The 17,626-nt window shown below is 38.6% G+C and overlaps 1 protein-coding gene across 3 annotated transcripts in view; it reads right to left on the bottom strand.

The window, feature by feature from the left end:
- Positions 1–17,626, bottom strand: part of LOC105216530 (voltage-dependent calcium channel subunit alpha-2/delta-3) — a 106,829-nt gene that overhangs the window by 27,227 nt on the left and 61,976 nt on the right. For all 3 annotated transcript variants that reach the window (XM_054226840.1, XM_054226839.1, XM_054226841.1), the window contains exon 4: positions 14,673–14,783. In XM_054226840.1, coding sequence (XP_054082815.1) covers positions 14,673–14,783 — 111 coding nt within the window. The remainder of the gene's footprint in view (positions 1–14,672; positions 14,784–17,626) is intronic.

Raw genomic sequence — 17,626 nt, 5'->3', positions numbered from 1 at the left:
CATTTGTGAGTATTAGCAGCCGTCCATTAAAATTGCCAACACTCAGTCAAATGTTAACAATTCACACAGTCAAAATGTAACTGCTACTGTTTGTAAAAGTGTTGTGTGGACGGATGGACAGTGCGAATGCGTCATGTTGCAAGTAAAACATCTTGTTGCAAATCCGTTTGCAAACAACACTTTCGAATGAAATCCTGTGCGCCAACACCATCTCTTTTTTCATTTTTTTTTTGCTATTTGAGTGTGTGTGTGCGTTTTTTAATAATAACTGACAATGGTGTATTTGTAAAGCTGACGCCGGCGCCCGACACGTAACTGTGCAGTTTACGCCGCACTTGTCTGCAAACGCTCACCAAATGCATTGCGAATGCGACTGAGTGAGTGCATTTTAATGTTGGCAACATGCGTTGCCCTGCTGCCGACATGTCGTGTGTTGACAGATGGCGCGGCAGCAGCAGAGGCAAAAGAAAAAGCAAAAAAATAGAAAAAAGACAGTTCAGCAGCAGCAGCAGCGACCCATGTCGGAGGCCAAGTCAACGCAAGTTGTAACATGCTGCACGCTTTTTAATGCAATCGTCTTGCTGTTGCACAAATAGTCAAAGCGTCAAAGCAAAAACAAAAAAGAAACGAAAAAAAACTCGCATGTAAGGCAAACAAGCCGAGCAGGCAGCTAACAAACAACAACAACAGCTGTAACAAATGCTGCTGGGTCGACGCCTTCGTAATGCATGCGCCAACATCTGTCTGCATTTGTATTAGTATGTGTGTGTGTACTCAGAAGAAGAAGACACCCGGGCGTATGATAAACCTACTTGGAGTAGGTACACCAGGGCGTATGATAAATGTGAACGCATGCGAATTGCATTACATTTGCTTTGCACTAGGCATGCATAATTGAATGTGTGTGTGGGTTTGTATGTGTTTGCGTTGACTTCCTTTAGCGCCACTATTGTTGTTTGCTTTGTCGTTGCTGCTGCTTCTTGCGTGTAGCCTAGCACCGGAGGCGTTGGCGAGCGTTTACTTTTGCAAGTCTGACTGTCTGCTAGTTTGTTTGTTTCTTGTTTTTTTGTTGTTGTTTCACATTTTGTCCGTCTATAGCCGGCAGTTCATAGGCTTGTTCTCTAATCACCCATCTAACGGCCAACAAACGCGACGCTGTGCTATTACACAGTTATTTCGTATGCAGCCGCGTTTCCCCACTCGGCTGCCTGTGATTGCCTTGCATTAGGCTGTTCCGCCATCAGCGTCTGCGTGTTCATTTGGCCGGTTGTTAGTTTCTTGTTTTTTTACGAAATCTTCACTTGTTTGTCTGCCTGTTCATGTTTGCTTTATAAACTTATAGTCTCCCCTCTGTCATCTCTACAATTTCTTGCAATTTCAGCGTCTAAGCTGACCATCTTTCCATTTGCTTTCTAATTCCTTCTTCCACTTTAAGCTTCTTTTTGTACGTTTGCTGCTTCGCTGTTGCTGATTCACACTTTCAAGGTTTAAATTCCATACTCTTTGTATTTTGCTATGGCGACTTCCTTAAAGGACTCGTTGCCATTGCACTGTCTGTGCAATTGCGTAAGAGTTCATTTTCCCCCCGAAAAAAGAGAGCAGCAGGAAAAAAGTACGAACGCAAATAAACACATTCTTAAGAATCAGTGCAAAAGTGCATGTAAACAAGTCAGTCAAGTTATTTTCACACTCTGCTTTTTTTTTTTTGAAATATTGCTCTTGTGAACCGATTTGTTGGTTTCCTGCACTGTGTTGGGTGTCTGTAAGAGCGCATCATGTGTTGTAGGAAATAATTTTCTTGGCGATAATTATGTCGCCTGCGAAAGATGCTAAACAAGTTTTTCATCACTTTTACATGCTTCATTCTTTCGGTTCTGTCGTGCATTTCTATATGTGTAAGGATACATTAGATAGAAGACTTGAATGCGAAAAAATTATTTATTGAAGAGTTTAGTATTTGCTAATAGTATCTATGCATCAAGTTATAAGCTGAAGATGTTTTCTTATGCTTAACGATTCCGTTGAGAATTTTCTCTTATAATCTTAGTCTTCAAAAAAAAAAAAAAAAAAGATTTTATTAAACGGCGAATTTTTCGATTTAAATGTGTTAACGTGTCTTGAGGCTCCCATTACTAAACATATGGATTGAGTTGAAGTGGATCCCTCTCAGGAAAACGATAAGAACTTGTCAGACTATTTAGTAGTTTTACCGAGAGACGATGAGGAAGCAGCCTCTGGCGCCTCCGCGCATACCTTACTTTCTGTGAACTACACGGTACCAAGTTTTTGAAGACGAGAACTCAGTTGTAAGTGTACAGAGATGATAATATTGGTGGTATTCCAATTGCTGAGGAGTACCTTTAACGTCCTCAAACAATTATTGATAGATCTAAATGATCTTATTCAGCTTAAGGCGCATCAGAGCCGGCCAACTCGTCCGTCAACTTCACTGCTTAATGTTGATTAGATTTTTTATATTTCCCCTTAGGATTCGTCGTAGTCGAACTAAACTAATACTTCATTTGACAGATGTTTACGTTTGCTTCCAGTCTTCAAATATGAACAATAGACCCTTTTCGAATATTTGGCCTAAGTTATATCTTTCTCCTTTGAGCGAGCGTCCTTCTATTGTCTTTCAAATGTAAGAAGCCTGTCCTTGAAATACTGCCATGTGTGCTTGACCAGGGACCACCGTTCTCCTTTTAATTCCAAAACATTAGGAATTAATTGAGTCACCAACAGATAATTCTATTAGACTCCTAAACATAACTACACTAATAAAACAAATATAGATGTCTGCGGTAGTCCCTCTCAGATGGTGCGATCTAATTGGCGTACAGTTGATAGATCATTAGAATGCTGAAGCAGCCGAGGAGTGAAATCAGATTAGGTTAAGTTAGGTTCAATGTGTGTTCTCCACCGGAGGATACACACTTAGACCATTTATCACAGTCCTTTATGATGCAAAGAATTTATTCCCTCACTTAAATAAAAGAATCGACAAACCGTCTAGAACCTACCACAAATTTGTAGAGGTTATTTATTTCTATACCTATCCACTAATTCGCGAGAATGCACAAAAAATTGAAATTCAAGAAAGGCGGGATATTCTACCTCATCTTCCTCAAAGCAGCTTCTGTAGCTAGCGTCCGATAAAATTTTTAGTTTGACCGCGTGAAACCCTATGACTAGAGAAAGATTGGCCTTACTGACGGCGTAGAGTTCCCTAGACTTCTTGCGATTGACGTTGAGCCAGAAGGATCTGGCGACTGAACTAGTGACTGTCCAGCGCTTCCTCAGTTCAACTGTGATCCATCCTTTTCGAAGGAAATTACAAAAGGATAGCAAGCTCATTAACCTAGCAAGGAAGGGATTCGATGCAATTGATATTGAGGACATTCCTTCGCGAGTCTCGAGCGCACAGTCAGCTGAAGGCTACGATCGTCGTCGTCAAATCTCTAAAGGATGCTGCTCTTCGCAGAAATAAGTCCGCTGCAACCTTTCTGACAGCCACCATTGAAGAACTCTTGAAGATGAATAGTTCGGAAGCCTGAAGATGGGGTGATCAGAAGTTCCCAACAATAAACTGCTCCCCAACCGTGGAGTGAAGTCAAAAGAGAGAGAATTTCTCTTTTGTTTGCTGACTTAAAGATATTCTTTGCAAATTCTTTAATATAAATAATACGTCCGATGCTTCCTCTGATGACGTAGTATGGCCCAAAAAAGAGTTAAGTGATAACTCTAGTATAACTCTCGAGCTGAAATATTTGTTATTGATACTTGGAAAACAGATTTTAAATTTCCTAACCTAAAGTAATTTGAGGTTAGGTCAGGTGAAAATCTTAAAATTTTTACTACTTATGGTTATGATCTTAGGTTCTATAATGTTCTATTAGTATTTCGAAAGAGACAACACAGTAGTTAAGAAAAATAATTAAATTCCATGAAAATTTTGCCTTAAATCAATTTGAACGCTGGTTTAAAAATCAAAAAACATCAACAACAAAACGCGTCCGAAACATCACAAAGGCACCTCAGTCATTGACTTTCAGCCAACGAACTAACCAAAGCAAACGACCGACTGACTGAGTAACTGACTTGCACATCCTTCTTTGTTCGCATGTTCATCTCCAAGCATCTTGCTTTGTATGCAGCGACTTTTTTTGTTGAACCCAGCCACCACCATTGAGGTGTTTGGCTGCCACTCCGACATGATGCATGGACTCAGTGCCACGTTGCATTGACCCGATTCGCACGCAATGCAAAGCAGTTGCATGCACATACCAAACTCACACGCACACACACAAGCGCACTCATGCTAGCCATCATCCCGTCTGCGCATTTGTCTACCTGTCCGCTTGTTTGTCTGTGTGTCGCTGCATTCGCGCGTCTGCCAGAGTTCGGTCGGGACCCGCAGGCAAACAATTTGCACCGGCCATAAAGTTGTCCACCTACCAACTACGGCGCTGTAGCTTTCTGCTGTCCTGTCAGGTGGCGTTTGCCGCGCGAGCCGCTGTGTTTACTGTTTTTCCACTTTTCTCTTGTTGTTTGTTTTGTTTTTATTTTGTTGGTTGGTAGTTTTTTTTCGCTACATGCGAAGCGGAAATGCAACCTGCTGCAGTTGTTGGCTGCTCGTTATGGGCGCCTGTTACAGACAGCTGACCCTCGACACCGCGCTACCTCGACACCTCGGCAGCAGGCTGGCACCTAGCGCTCTGCGAAGTTGTACATTCGTTGACTAGTCGCCACACTGCATGCACGAATTGTTTTTCATTATTTTCATGTTGAACACAAGTGCAAATTGCCAATGTGGCATTTGCGGTTGCGGCGGCGGAAAGGTGGCAAAAGCAGGAATTGTAAAGACGACGACGGCGGTGGAGTGGGAGGACGGAGGCAGCGATGCGGTTATGTTGGTACGACGCGACGCTCTTATTTTTTGTTGGCGGTGTTGATGGCCACGTTGCACGTGCAAAAATCCGCAAAAGCATCAATAACAATAACAACGAAAACAGCAACAATAACAACAACAATACGACTGCATTGGCCACGAACGGCCCATTCATTCGGCAGTCATCGAATTGTCGATTGCCATGGTTTCATCAATAGCTGGCTGGCGCAACCTCACACAAGCAACAGCAACAAGCCACTTAGGGTATACAACCCGTTGGGACTGTTGACGTACTCCTCGCGCACTCGCTGTCTCCCCTCTTCGCAGGGGTTCCTACTGTTAAATATCAATTGTGCGGGTAATAACCAAACCGAGCGTCAATTGCTTTGGTAAATGGGTGGATGCTCAAATAAACTGCCGAATTATTTATTTACGTTCGCTGTGATTTTTTGTTGTTGTTTCCATTGTAGACTGCGGTGCACTGTCTGGCGTTCTTTAATTGAGCAAGCAACAAAAATATCCTTTATAAAATACTCAAAACAGAGCGGCCGGCGTTTGTCGGTTCAATGAAACGAATTACCCCTTGTCCGTTGCAAACAAAAAACTTACAATAGACTTTACCCTTGAGATGTGGAACATCTTTCCAGTGTTTTTTGTTTTTAAATAATTTCTTTCAAATACCTTTTCAAGTTTTCGATAAAATTAAATATTACAAATCGAACGAATCGAACGAATTCCTAACTCTTGAGCGTTAAGTGTTTCCATATCTATATAGAACCCCATAGTATAGCTTAAAAAACTCTTAAGCTGTTTCTTCACTACACTTCTGCAATTTTGGGCACCAGAACTGTTATATTTTTAAATAGATTTGTTTTATATACTTTTTATACTCTCGCAACAAAAGTTGCTAATAGTATTATAGTTTTGTCCACATAACGGTTGTTTCTAAGTCCTAAAACTAAACGAGTTAGATATAGGGTTATATATACCAAAGTGATCAGGGTGACGAGCAAAGTTCAAATCCGGATGTCTGTCTGTCCGCCCGTCCGTCTGTCCGTCCGTGCAAGCTGTAACTTGAGTAATAATTGAGATATCTTAATGAAACTTGGAACACGTGTTCCTTGGCACCATAAGAAGGTTAAGTTCGAAGATGGGCGGAATCGGACCACTGGCACGCCCACAAAATGGCTATGAAAATAAAATTTGGAATATAGGATCGCATTAGATAGGGGGACATTTAAATGTAATTTTTTTTGGAAAAGTGGGCGTGACCCCGCCCCCAAATAGGTTTTTGTATATATCTTGCAAACCAATAAAGCTATATAAACCAAATTTTCTGCAGTCGTTTCTTTTAGCCGTTTTCTTATACAGTCCAAAAATGAAAGAAATCGGATAATAACCACGCCCACCTCCCATACAAAGGTTAGGTTGAAAATGACTAAAAGTGCGTTAACTCACTAAGCAGAAGGAAGCTGCAATGAGATTTTTTCACAAAATGGAAAATGGGCGTGGCATCGCCCACTTATGGGTGAAAAACCATATCTCAAGAACTACTCGACAGATTTCAATGAAATTCGGTATATAATATTTTCTTGACACCCTGATGACACTGGTGGAATATGGGCGAAATCGGTTCACAACTACGTCTACTTCCCATACAGCTTAGTTTTGAATTCCATCTGATTTGTTCATTTTATAATGTATACATAAGGAACCGATAAAGATAGCGAAATAAAACTTTACACAAATACTGTATTTGAGCTGTGACATCACTTGTGGAAAAATTGTCAAAATCGAACCATGACTTTTCAAGGCCCCTGATATCAAACATGAAGAACTCTGTGCCTAAGGGTAATTTTTCACCGAAAATATAGGTAAATCTCTAAATAAATTGCGAGGGTATAAAATGTTCGGTTGCACTCGAACTTAGCCTTTCCTTACTTGTTTATTTCATATATATATATTTTTTTTTTGATTAAAAGTGCTAACGATTGATTTTCCATTGTTCCCATTGCAATGGTACTAGTAGATTAGGCGGCGAAGCGTAGTCTAAATTTCAAGGCAAATATGTCTGATAACAAAATTGTGAATTGCGGCGGTCGTACACTAGAGGGAGGTAGTCCCAATTCTTCGGAAAACTGGTAAAGCTGTACTTTCCTTTTTCCTTTAAGGAGAAAGAGGAGTTGTGTGGCAAATATTCGAAAAGAATAGGTATAGTAAAAAGAAAATCAGAATTTTACTGTTAGTTGGCTTTAGTAATCAGTATTTCGCGTTGTATAAATGCGATACACATTTTTGATGAAGAGTTGACGTCATGGCTTTAATTATAATCTGCCAAACCTTGTAAAATCGATACAGAAAATTTCAGAATTTCAGAATCGGATGGTTACTCTTGATGAAATTGGTGGTGATGCGGGGTAAATGGTGACCAACCTAGGATTGATTTTGCCGATAATGACTGGATAAAAACTTGTTCTGGTTTTTGCAACCGCTTTGAGCTCGGGCCTGGTACCAAGTTACTGTAGTAAATTCGCTCAAGAGAAACGTTTTAATACCTTAAATCTAAAGCAAAAATAATGGATTTCTTTCTACTAGACTTCAGTCATAAATGAATCAAAACATTCATTTATGTAAGTGATATGCGAAAGCAGTGTAAGGAGTCTGTTAAGAATCTGCCAAACATTACCGATCACGAAGCTTAATGTTTTGGCCGATACTGGCCGATGCCGATGCCAAGGCAGACTAATCGTTCGAACTTTACCTCCAAACGTAGTAGTTTTTCGACTAGCTCAGTGTAACGGAGTGTAGATAAGGGTAAGTGTAGATAATTTCGTCTACCTGGGAACCAGCATTAACAGCAATAACAATTTCAGCCTGGAAATCCAACGCAGAATCACTCTTGCCAACAGGTGCTACTATGGATTAAGTAGGCAATTGAAAAGTAAAGTCCTCTCTCGACGAACAAAAACCAAACTCTACAAGTCTCTCATCACTCCCGTCCTACTTTACGGTGCAGAAGCGTGGACGATGTCAACATCCGATGAGACGGCACTAGGAGTTTTCGAGAAAAAGGTTTTGCGGAAGATTTATGGTCTTCAGGACATTGGCAACGGCGAATACCGAGACGATGGAACGATGAGCTGTATGTGTTATTCGACGACATAGACATAGTCCAGCGAATAAAAAGACAGCGGCTACGCTGGCTAGGTCCTGTTGTTCGAATGGATGAAAGTGCTCCAGCTCTGAAAGTATTCGATGCAGTACCCGCTGGTGGTAGCCGAGGAAGAGGGAGACCTCCACTCCGATGGAAAGACCAGGTGGAGAGGGACCTGGCTTCGCTTGGTATAACCAATTGGCGCCAAACTGCCAGAAGGAAGGATACGTGATGCGTTTTGGACTCGGCTATAACCACGTAAGCGGTGTCTACGCCCGTCAAGAAGAAGAAGAAGTGTAACAGAGGTTGAAATTGACTGACTGAAAAGTATATACAATTATTTTTTTATTTTGAAAAATTTATAAAAATAAAAATTCGTCGGTTATTTTAAGATTTATATTTTTGTATAATAAATAATTTTGATATTAATTTGTAATTTGGGGCATTCAAAATAGTAAAACCTATCTAATATCTGTATAACTAACTTGTTTACACTTAAGAAAGCTTTGTTTGAGTTTTCATACACTACATTCGGTCTAATTTAACTGGTTAACAGTATTTTGGCTATTTCAAGTTCATTTTTGAGAAAAAAACAACGCTCGAAGATAATGAACAGGGAAATAGCGTATCGATAATGCTTAATATATGGGATAATTTGAAAAAATGTTTCGTTTTTGACATGTGAACAACAATTAAAATTCTACTGAAGTTTCTATTAAGAAAAGGTCATAATTATCTTAAATGGATTGCGTGTTTTTAGGTAGGACTTTAGGATAACTTTTTAAATAAAATGAGTTTAGTTTTTAATAAAATTAATGGAATTGGATGAATGGAATTTGAATTGAAGTAATAGCCTTTTTGCACAGCCAAATTAATTCTATTAATTAAGATTATAATTGAGAAACCAGTTCTTGCATTTCGCACAGACGGTTACTCGATAAACGATCAGTTGTTAAATATGTTCATAAGAAGTTGCTAAGTTTCAACAGCTGATTGCTATTTTAAATAAACCCAACCCAATTTACTGCAAAGCAGTTTCAACTAGATTTGTAATGTAATGTTTGTAAAAATTAATGTAGTAAAATAAGATTTTTCTTTTGTATGGTGAATCGATCTAAATTGCCGCTTTAATCGAGCAAATTCAGATTAATTGATCAATTAATTCCTTTGCGAAAATGCTATACGATTTTAATCACGCTTGTGACTAACAACTGTGCACTCTGAACTCAGCCTTAAGTTTTGAATGTGTAATTTCCAATATTTCGATATATTCGCCATTTTAGAAATTTTATAGAGTTGTGCTTCATTTATAATTTAGTCAATACGCAAAAATCTAATTCACATAGTTTTATATATATGTAAGCATTTGATTTCCGTGGCCCAAGTAATCGTATTTAAAGGAATTTCGAAGATAATCCAATCGAAACTAATGTGTGGACACAACAACAAGAATAAAAAACGAGTAAAACAAAGCTTGCAAAATATATAAAACATGCATAATAAAAATGCTAAAGATACTTGGTCCAATAAATATTAATGTAACTGGAGGTGAAAAAAGTTTGTATGTGTTTTAGTGAATTCACACACATACACACAAACGTAATAGAGACTGAAGGCAAATATATCCGCATAAAATGATGGACGAAGGCAATGAATTTAAGCATAAAACAGTAGTAGACCAACGACCAAAGCAGGTGGGGGAATCATCGTAATGCCTACCGACCATGCTCGTGTGCGCCGCTACACGTAGCAACTAAATAGATGCCTAAAGACTTATGTATGTATTAACCGTTGCATATCTTTTCACAGTTGGTTTACGTTGGGATAGGTGTTTCAAAGAAGAGCGACACCGTAATCCTTCGTGGAATAGAGTTACATGTGAAAAGGGTATGAAAGCGTGTGAGTGCGAGCAGTTGTGGGGCGTCACCGTAAGAAATTTGGAAACCTTTTTTTCTCCACCTAATATTAAATAGAGAGAAAGAGGTACGAAAACTAGAAAGTTGTGCCAAACTTTTCTGCATATAAAATGCGGATGCGGCCATGGCTGCGGGTGGCAGATGTTTGTGGTGTTGCCGGACCGTGTCAGCAGTAAAGTAATATCTTCAATGCAGGCAAAGTATCATGTGAGGAGTAAAGGTGCAAAATGAAATTGGTGTGCAAAGTGTACCTTCTCTTATGTTGTTGCAATTTTATAAATATTATATACACATATTATGCTGTTCAAAGTTGTTGGCATTTCGTTGCCTTTGAATATTGTTTTAGTTTATTTTTCGCAATCAGCCGTCAACTTAGGGATTCTGTGCTGCATGCCGCAGTGTGTTAGTCGCATCAGCCTCATGTGTACTATATATGAGTTTAGCACAAATATTTGCCAGCTCATCAAAAGCTTCTCAAAGCTCGCTTTGCCTGCTTGAAGTAATATTTAAAGTTATATGTTTAATAAAATGTACTTTAGTAGCCTGATTTGTACAGTAGAAAAATAATGAATTACTTAACATGAAGCTAATCTAACGATTATTTACACGATTTTGACTAAGTAAATATATGCTTTGAATGTGGTCTCTTGTTGAAAATTGTAAATTTTAAAATATAATTAAACCAGTATATATTTTTTATACAAGGTTTAGGTTATGGACATTTTAGCAGTCAAAAGGTAATAAAGCTTGATTTCAAAAGTTAATGGATTTTATGATAAATCTTTTATGGAGGAAAAATTTTATTTTCGCTTCTGCAAAACTTTTATATATTAAACAGGAACCATGTGCCGCCCTATATTCCTGTCACCAGTTTTGTGTTTGAATGATCTTTGGTTAAGAAACAATTTTATAGCCGCTTAAAACGCAATGTAAACCTTCGTGCTGAATTTGAATATGAAAAAATTATCGATAAAATTCATTGGATACTGTTAGATGACTGTCAGATTAAGTAAAAATTCTCTCCGCTAAGAAACTTGACGCTCAGATAAACTCTCAGCAGAATTGTATAACTCGTATTATGATTCCGTCATTCGGGTTCATAATAGCGGTATTTGTTGACGCACACTTTATGAGACAGTTTGCTTTAAAAACTTTAAGTTTATACAAATTCACATGTATCCGAAAATATCGAGCTTATCTCACAATTAGATAAAGGGTGATCCATTTCGAGTTTCACTATTTTTTAAAGAAATAATCACAGAAAATCAATCACGCAAATTAAAATTGTATAGGGATTGTTCATCATTCGAAGGAACATTCTTAGGCATTTATTTTTTAAAGATTATCTCTTTCAAATGTCGACCGCAGCTACGTCTCAGAGGGTCCATCCGTTGAGTCCAATTTTCGATAACCCGTTAGGGCATTTCGACTGGTAACTGGGAAACTATACGCGTGAAGATTTGCTCGAAACGAGATTGTCCGCATAAAGTTTAGACTTCACATATCTCCACAGGAAAAAGTTTAACGGCGTGATATCACACGATCTTGGTGGCCAATCGACCGTGCCATAGCGTGGAATTATCTGCTCACCGAAGTATCCTCTCAATAAATCCATTGTCGCCGAGATCACGAGCATCAATTTCAGCCATCAAATAGTCGGTTATTATGGCGCGATAATCATACCCATTGACTGTTAGGTTTTCATCAACATCAATTTTGAATAAATGTAGACCGATGATATCACAAGCTCACAAATCACACCAAACCGTTTACTGCGCGCTGGACGTGGTCTATTCGGTCGAATATAATCCAATAACGATTGCAGGGTCTCAAAATGGAATGGTGTAGCGAATAGTACGCTCAGTATTATGTTGACCATAAAGAGAAGCGCGCGAAATAGATTATTTACAGAACGTTAATTTTCGTAAGAAAGTTTGTAAACGTGGTTCAGTAGTAAGTCTTTCCATGATGAAATGTCAAACAATAGTGAACAAAAATAATATGACACCTCGACACGACTCACAGGAGATCTGTCAAAAAAGACCATTCAAAAATGTACCACTTCTTGGATCACCTAGGGTCAAATAACCCACTATTTATTAATTTCCAACTGGTCAGTCCTACTTGGTATGTATACTATCAAAACCAAAAATTTAAAGAAACTCATCGAAAGCTGTTCCACCATGATAAAATCACTTGACTTCATTTCTTTATTCATTTCATTTCTTTAATTGATTGATGTCATTCAAATGTATACCCAAAAAGCACTCTGTATTCATTTGTCTGCAATGTCCATCATTGAGATAAAGTTGGTTTCATCTTCAGTTTACAAAAGTGTGGACCAATGAAGCCTAAATCTTCAATATTTTTGCCACTTTAAGTGTAGCAATTTTGCGTATATCCAGGGAATGCTAACAACATAAATCTGAATTCTAAATGTCTTTACTTTGATGGTTTCTTAAGTAGTTGTTTGTCTATATTAACCATAGTTAAGACAATATTAATCTATGAGATTCTTTCGTGGTGGCGGACGATTGGTACTTAACTTCTTACTGCATATTGAATCAGTTGATATAGCCGGACTGTGTATGGTCACGAAAATTGCTATTAGGCTTAAAGAAGCTCACTTTGATAGGATTGCGGCTATACTAGCCCTAAGCTAGCTGACTGCGAGTTTAAAACTGGTACTGGTAAATAAATTCCTATCCTCACTATCAGAGTCAACGGGCTACTTCAAAATTGTAAAGCTGTTGAACTTGCTGAATTAGCGGATTTAGAAGTAAAACACCTAAGCAGATTTATAGTAGGTTCACAGCGCTTTTTCGAATCCTCATATCTTATTTAGGCGTTTTCCTGACTTCACAAAGGACTGTCCCTATAGTATATGTATGCTCATCTTGTGGGAAACAGTCATATAATCTACCTGGGTATATTAACAAATACAGTTTATAAGGAGAAAGTATAAGTATTTTGGAATAGTAACATGAATCCTTGATCATTAGGCCACAATCGAAATCGAATTCAAGTTGCTACCCAATGTGCGTCAAGTTGTTCAAGTTCTATTAATACAGAACTCCTTCAAATATACCTTTCCATCTGTTTCCGAGGACGCAAGTCGGGGAAGGCATGTCACGGGTATTAAAATGCTAAAAAGGCATACTTTTATGCTAAAATAGTTGCATAATTGGCTTTATAAAATTTCAAAAATGAATCTCCAATTATAGCTCCAAAACGAATCATCAAAAAATCAAAACAAATTCGAATATGTATGTATAAGTTCTGATACACACGAAATTCATGATATGAATTCTTCTTTCGTGTGGAAATAACAATTCATGGGAATGGGGTATTCACATGAAGTCTATAATAAGGCTGATTAAGCATTGATTTATTTGAGTCAGGACGTCGGATGACACGGTGAAGGTCTCAATCTGTATACAGTGAAATAATATTATAAAACGCAGATTCCTATAATTTTTACAATATACGCAACTTCTTAAAAAAGGTGTAAGCCTTTCCTCTGTCAAATCTAAATTGGAACAAGTTGTTGTTTTAAACTACGATTAGAAAATTGAAGCCTTTATCTTTTGACTACATGTGAGCTTTCGAAATAAAGCACAGGAAATATAAATCAGTGACCCAAAAATTAAGAACTAAATAAGTAATAAAACCAATCATAAGTTGCAAACACCTCAGGGCTTGTTAGTCACAGCAAACGATTGACCAGCGGCTACAAATAAGTTGTGTGTCATCGAAGGCAGCTCATCGCATCGAGAAACCACTAAATAAAATCTGCGCACACGGGCATACCTTAAGGTAACTAAACTTTATGCATATATAATATATTTTTTATTTATTACCCAATAACCTCGCAACGTAATGGCAATATCATGGAAACGTGAGTCTTTACGCTTTTGTTTTATGTGCGACGCAAACGTAAGCGCCAGCAGCAGTATAAAATTAACCGACACTATTTCATAAATTTTGGTTAATATATACATATATTCTTGATCCTTCCATACATATTTATACTTCTACATAGGCTTAGAGATTGTCCGAACCCTTTTGGTAACTTCATAATGAGTGGAAGTGTTCTTGGCATTCAGCTAGCCGCTGCTTTGTTGATTTTCTTTATTTTTGGTATTTTTTAGTAGGCGCTACAAAAGCCTAACGGCGTTGTTTTGAAGTTACAGCTTATTTCGGCACCGTTTTTTCTTTCCTCATATTCTTGCCTCAAAATCTTATATCGTCCCGTTTATAAATGATGACATAGTAGTTACCGCACGCAAATATATAGAGACTATCATAAAATATAGATGCCTACACAACCAGCGTGCAGCGCACTAAGAGACACCATTGAATTTCTGTTTCAATTTCCCAAAAAACGCTCGCGGATATCAAAGAAATTATAATTTTTGAACACTTCACTGCGTCGACAGTCGCGCTGTGACGTGCGCCTCTACCACCTTTGCCTACTTTCAGGCGCAAAAGAACATTTTGTTGGCTGCCAATGTGGCGCACACATCTCGTCCCACATGAGCGCTGCCGTGTAGTGTATTCACACAGCCCTCGCGACGTCGTCGCCACTGCCTTTGCGATTTTTGGCGCTTCCGCCTTCATTAGTTTGGCATTGGCTGCGGCATAACTCTGTTACGTCGATTCACAGTTACGCTTATTGATAAAATATTAATGTACGTATGTTTGTGTGACTCACCATCACAGCATTGCGTTTGAAATCCATGAAATTCTTCACCTCAGCTGCTAATTCGCGCAGCAACATGATGCCATCCTTTCGCTTCACTTCGATGTCATTGTCCTTAAAACGCTGTTGAGGATGAGAAAAGCGAAAAATGAAAGCAAAAATTAGTGAAATATGTTAGCTTATGGAAATGTGCAAGGATATTAAAATTTGAAGTTTCATCATAGAAAATGTTTTATTTTTCATTGATTCTCCTGCTGTTACGATTAAGATTTTTAATGAGCATATGTTAGCATCGATATATATATATAGGTACACAATTGAATTGAAAAGTAAGTCCTCTCTCCATGAACAAAAACCAAACTTTACAAGCCGCTCATTATGTAGCCATCCTGCTTTATATGGTACAAAAGCGTGGACGATGACAACATCCGATGAGGCGACTCTAAAAATTTTCGAGAGAAAGGCTTTGAGGAAGATTTAGGCTCCTTTGAAAATAAACACGGAGTTCACTAACGCCGAAATTTGCGATATTTTAAAGTTATTTTAAAGAAACGTTCCGTGAGATTAATGCGGTGTTTTGGGGGATGGTACTCTATCACTTCGAACTGCGGAGGAATGGTTTCGACGATTCAGAGCAGGTGAAAACGACACCATGGATAAAAGCAGACGGCGGAAGACCTGTGATGACGAATACCGATCAAATCATGGAAAACATCGAATTAGATAGCAAAACATTTTAAACCATTAGCAAAAGGCTGCATACACAAAAAAGCTTGTTGTTTGGGTACCGCATGATTTGACGTAAAAAAACCTTCTGGACCGAATCAATGCCTGCGATATGCTGCTGAAACGGAATGAACTCGACCCATTTTTGAAGCGGATAGTGACTGGCGAAGAAAAATGGATCGCCTACGAGAATATCAAGCGAAAACAGTCGTGGTCGAAGGCCGGTGAATCGTCCCAAACAGTGGCCAAACCGAGATTGACAGCCAGGAAGGTTTTGCTGTGTGTTTGGTGGGATTGAAAGGGAATCATCCACTATGAGCTGCACCTATATCACCAAACGCTTAATTCTACCATCTAACGCGAACAACTGGAACGCTTGAAGCAAGCGATCGACCAGAAGCGTCCAGAATTGGCCAACAGGATAGAGTAGTGTTTCACCAGGAAAACGGCAGACCACACACACTTCGTTGATGACTCGACAGAAGCTACGGCAGCTCGGATGGGAGGTTTTATCGCATCCAAATTATTAGTATTATGAAGTTGCCGTCTAGATGGAAACAGATTATCTAACATTTTTGGAACTAAATCCGATAACTTTAACACTTTTTATAAAGCATTGAATAAAGAACTAAATAGCGGAAGCGAGATATTTGACAACCTAATATAAACGGCACTAGGAGTTTTCGAGAGAAAGGTTTTGCGGAAGATTTATGGTCCCTTAAACATTGGCAACGGCGAATACCGCAGAAGATGGAATGATGAGTTGTATGTGTTGTTCGACGACATAGACATAGTCCAGCGAATAAAAAGACACCGGCTACGCTGGCTGGGTCAGGTTTTTCGAATGGACGAAAGTGCCCCAGCTCTGAAAGTGTTCGATGCAGTACCCGCTGATGGAAGCCGAGGAAGAGGAAGACCTCCACTCCGATGGAAGGACCAGATGGAGGAGAACCTGTCTTCACTTGATATTACCAATTGGCACCAAACTGCCAAAAAGAGAGATGCGTGGCGCGCTGTTGTGGACTCGGCTATAACTGCGTAAGCAGTTTCTATGCCAGTCAAGAAGAAGAAGAATATAAATATAACATGTATGATATTAATCATATCAAGGATTGCCGAGTGTATGTAACGGATATAAATATTTTTTATACGAAGAAAGATCGACAACGCACAGATCCACCTCTTCTATAATTAATACGAGTCTCATTCGTGTATTTTTTTTTCAAAATTATTTTTCAAATGTCTTCTATAAAGTATGGATAATACCTTTATGTGGCAAACTTTTAGTTTCAAGAGAACTCTCTACCCCAAGCATACATATATTCACCTAGAATATGAGCATGTGTACGCGTCTACTAGAGCCACGCACCATTCATGCGTGCACTTAGTTTTGCCGGTTTCATTTCCATTAAAATTTTTTTGTGAATTAATTAGAAAAGTTTGTTCAACTGCCAGCAAAAGAGTTCTACGCATTATACATATACATACATACATAATATGTGTGGAGATAGCGAAGAGATGTGAATGCAGCAGAGACACACATAGTAAAATGATTGAATGAATGTGGGGAAAACAGTTATGCTGCATGAAACAATAATAAAGCGAAATATTTATGTATATAAAGTTAAAATAATGAGCTGGCTGCAAAGCAAGAAAATCTACAGCGTCACAACCACTACAAACAAGGAGTTGAACTCAAACTCCATTCAGCAGCGCACTCCAGCTGCACTCAACACTCTTTCGATTGCTTGACGCAGAGTGAGCGGGTAACCATTAGCTTTGGAGCATGAGTAACAGTAACTCAACTGAGTTTGGAGTGAGGAGTTCAAAATGTTGAGTTCAACAGAATTTCTACTTAAAATATGGAAGACAAATGTCATGCGGTATTTTTGGATTCAAAGTATTTATATAGTATATAACTGTTATTGAGTCTGCCTGCTCAACTGTTGACTTGTGTGACGTGTCTCAAATAATCCCAGTGAAATTTTCAATAATCGAAAAATTCAACTGAATTCATTAGGCTCGTCTGCGCGGCCAGACGCTCTGCTGGATTTAAGATTTCACAATGTAAATACATACAAACAAAATTAGAAGTTTGAAGTTTAAACGTTAAGTGAAAATAAATAATTTGCGAAATGCCCAGACAAATTGGTGATTTTCTCTGTCTGGGCATATTTAATAAGTTTGCGCTTACATAATGAAGAGCCATGGTATTATCTCGTATCACACTCCGGCGTGTG

The sequence above is a fragment of the Zeugodacus cucurbitae genome, chromosome 3 (genome assembly GCF_028554725.1).
Source record: "Zeugodacus cucurbitae isolate PBARC_wt_2022May chromosome 3, idZeuCucr1.2, whole genome shotgun sequence".
In the NCBI taxonomy this organism is placed as follows: domain Eukaryota; kingdom Metazoa; phylum Arthropoda; class Insecta; order Diptera; family Tephritidae; genus Zeugodacus; species Zeugodacus cucurbitae.
This window is presented reverse-complemented; position numbering and strand designations above follow the sequence as displayed.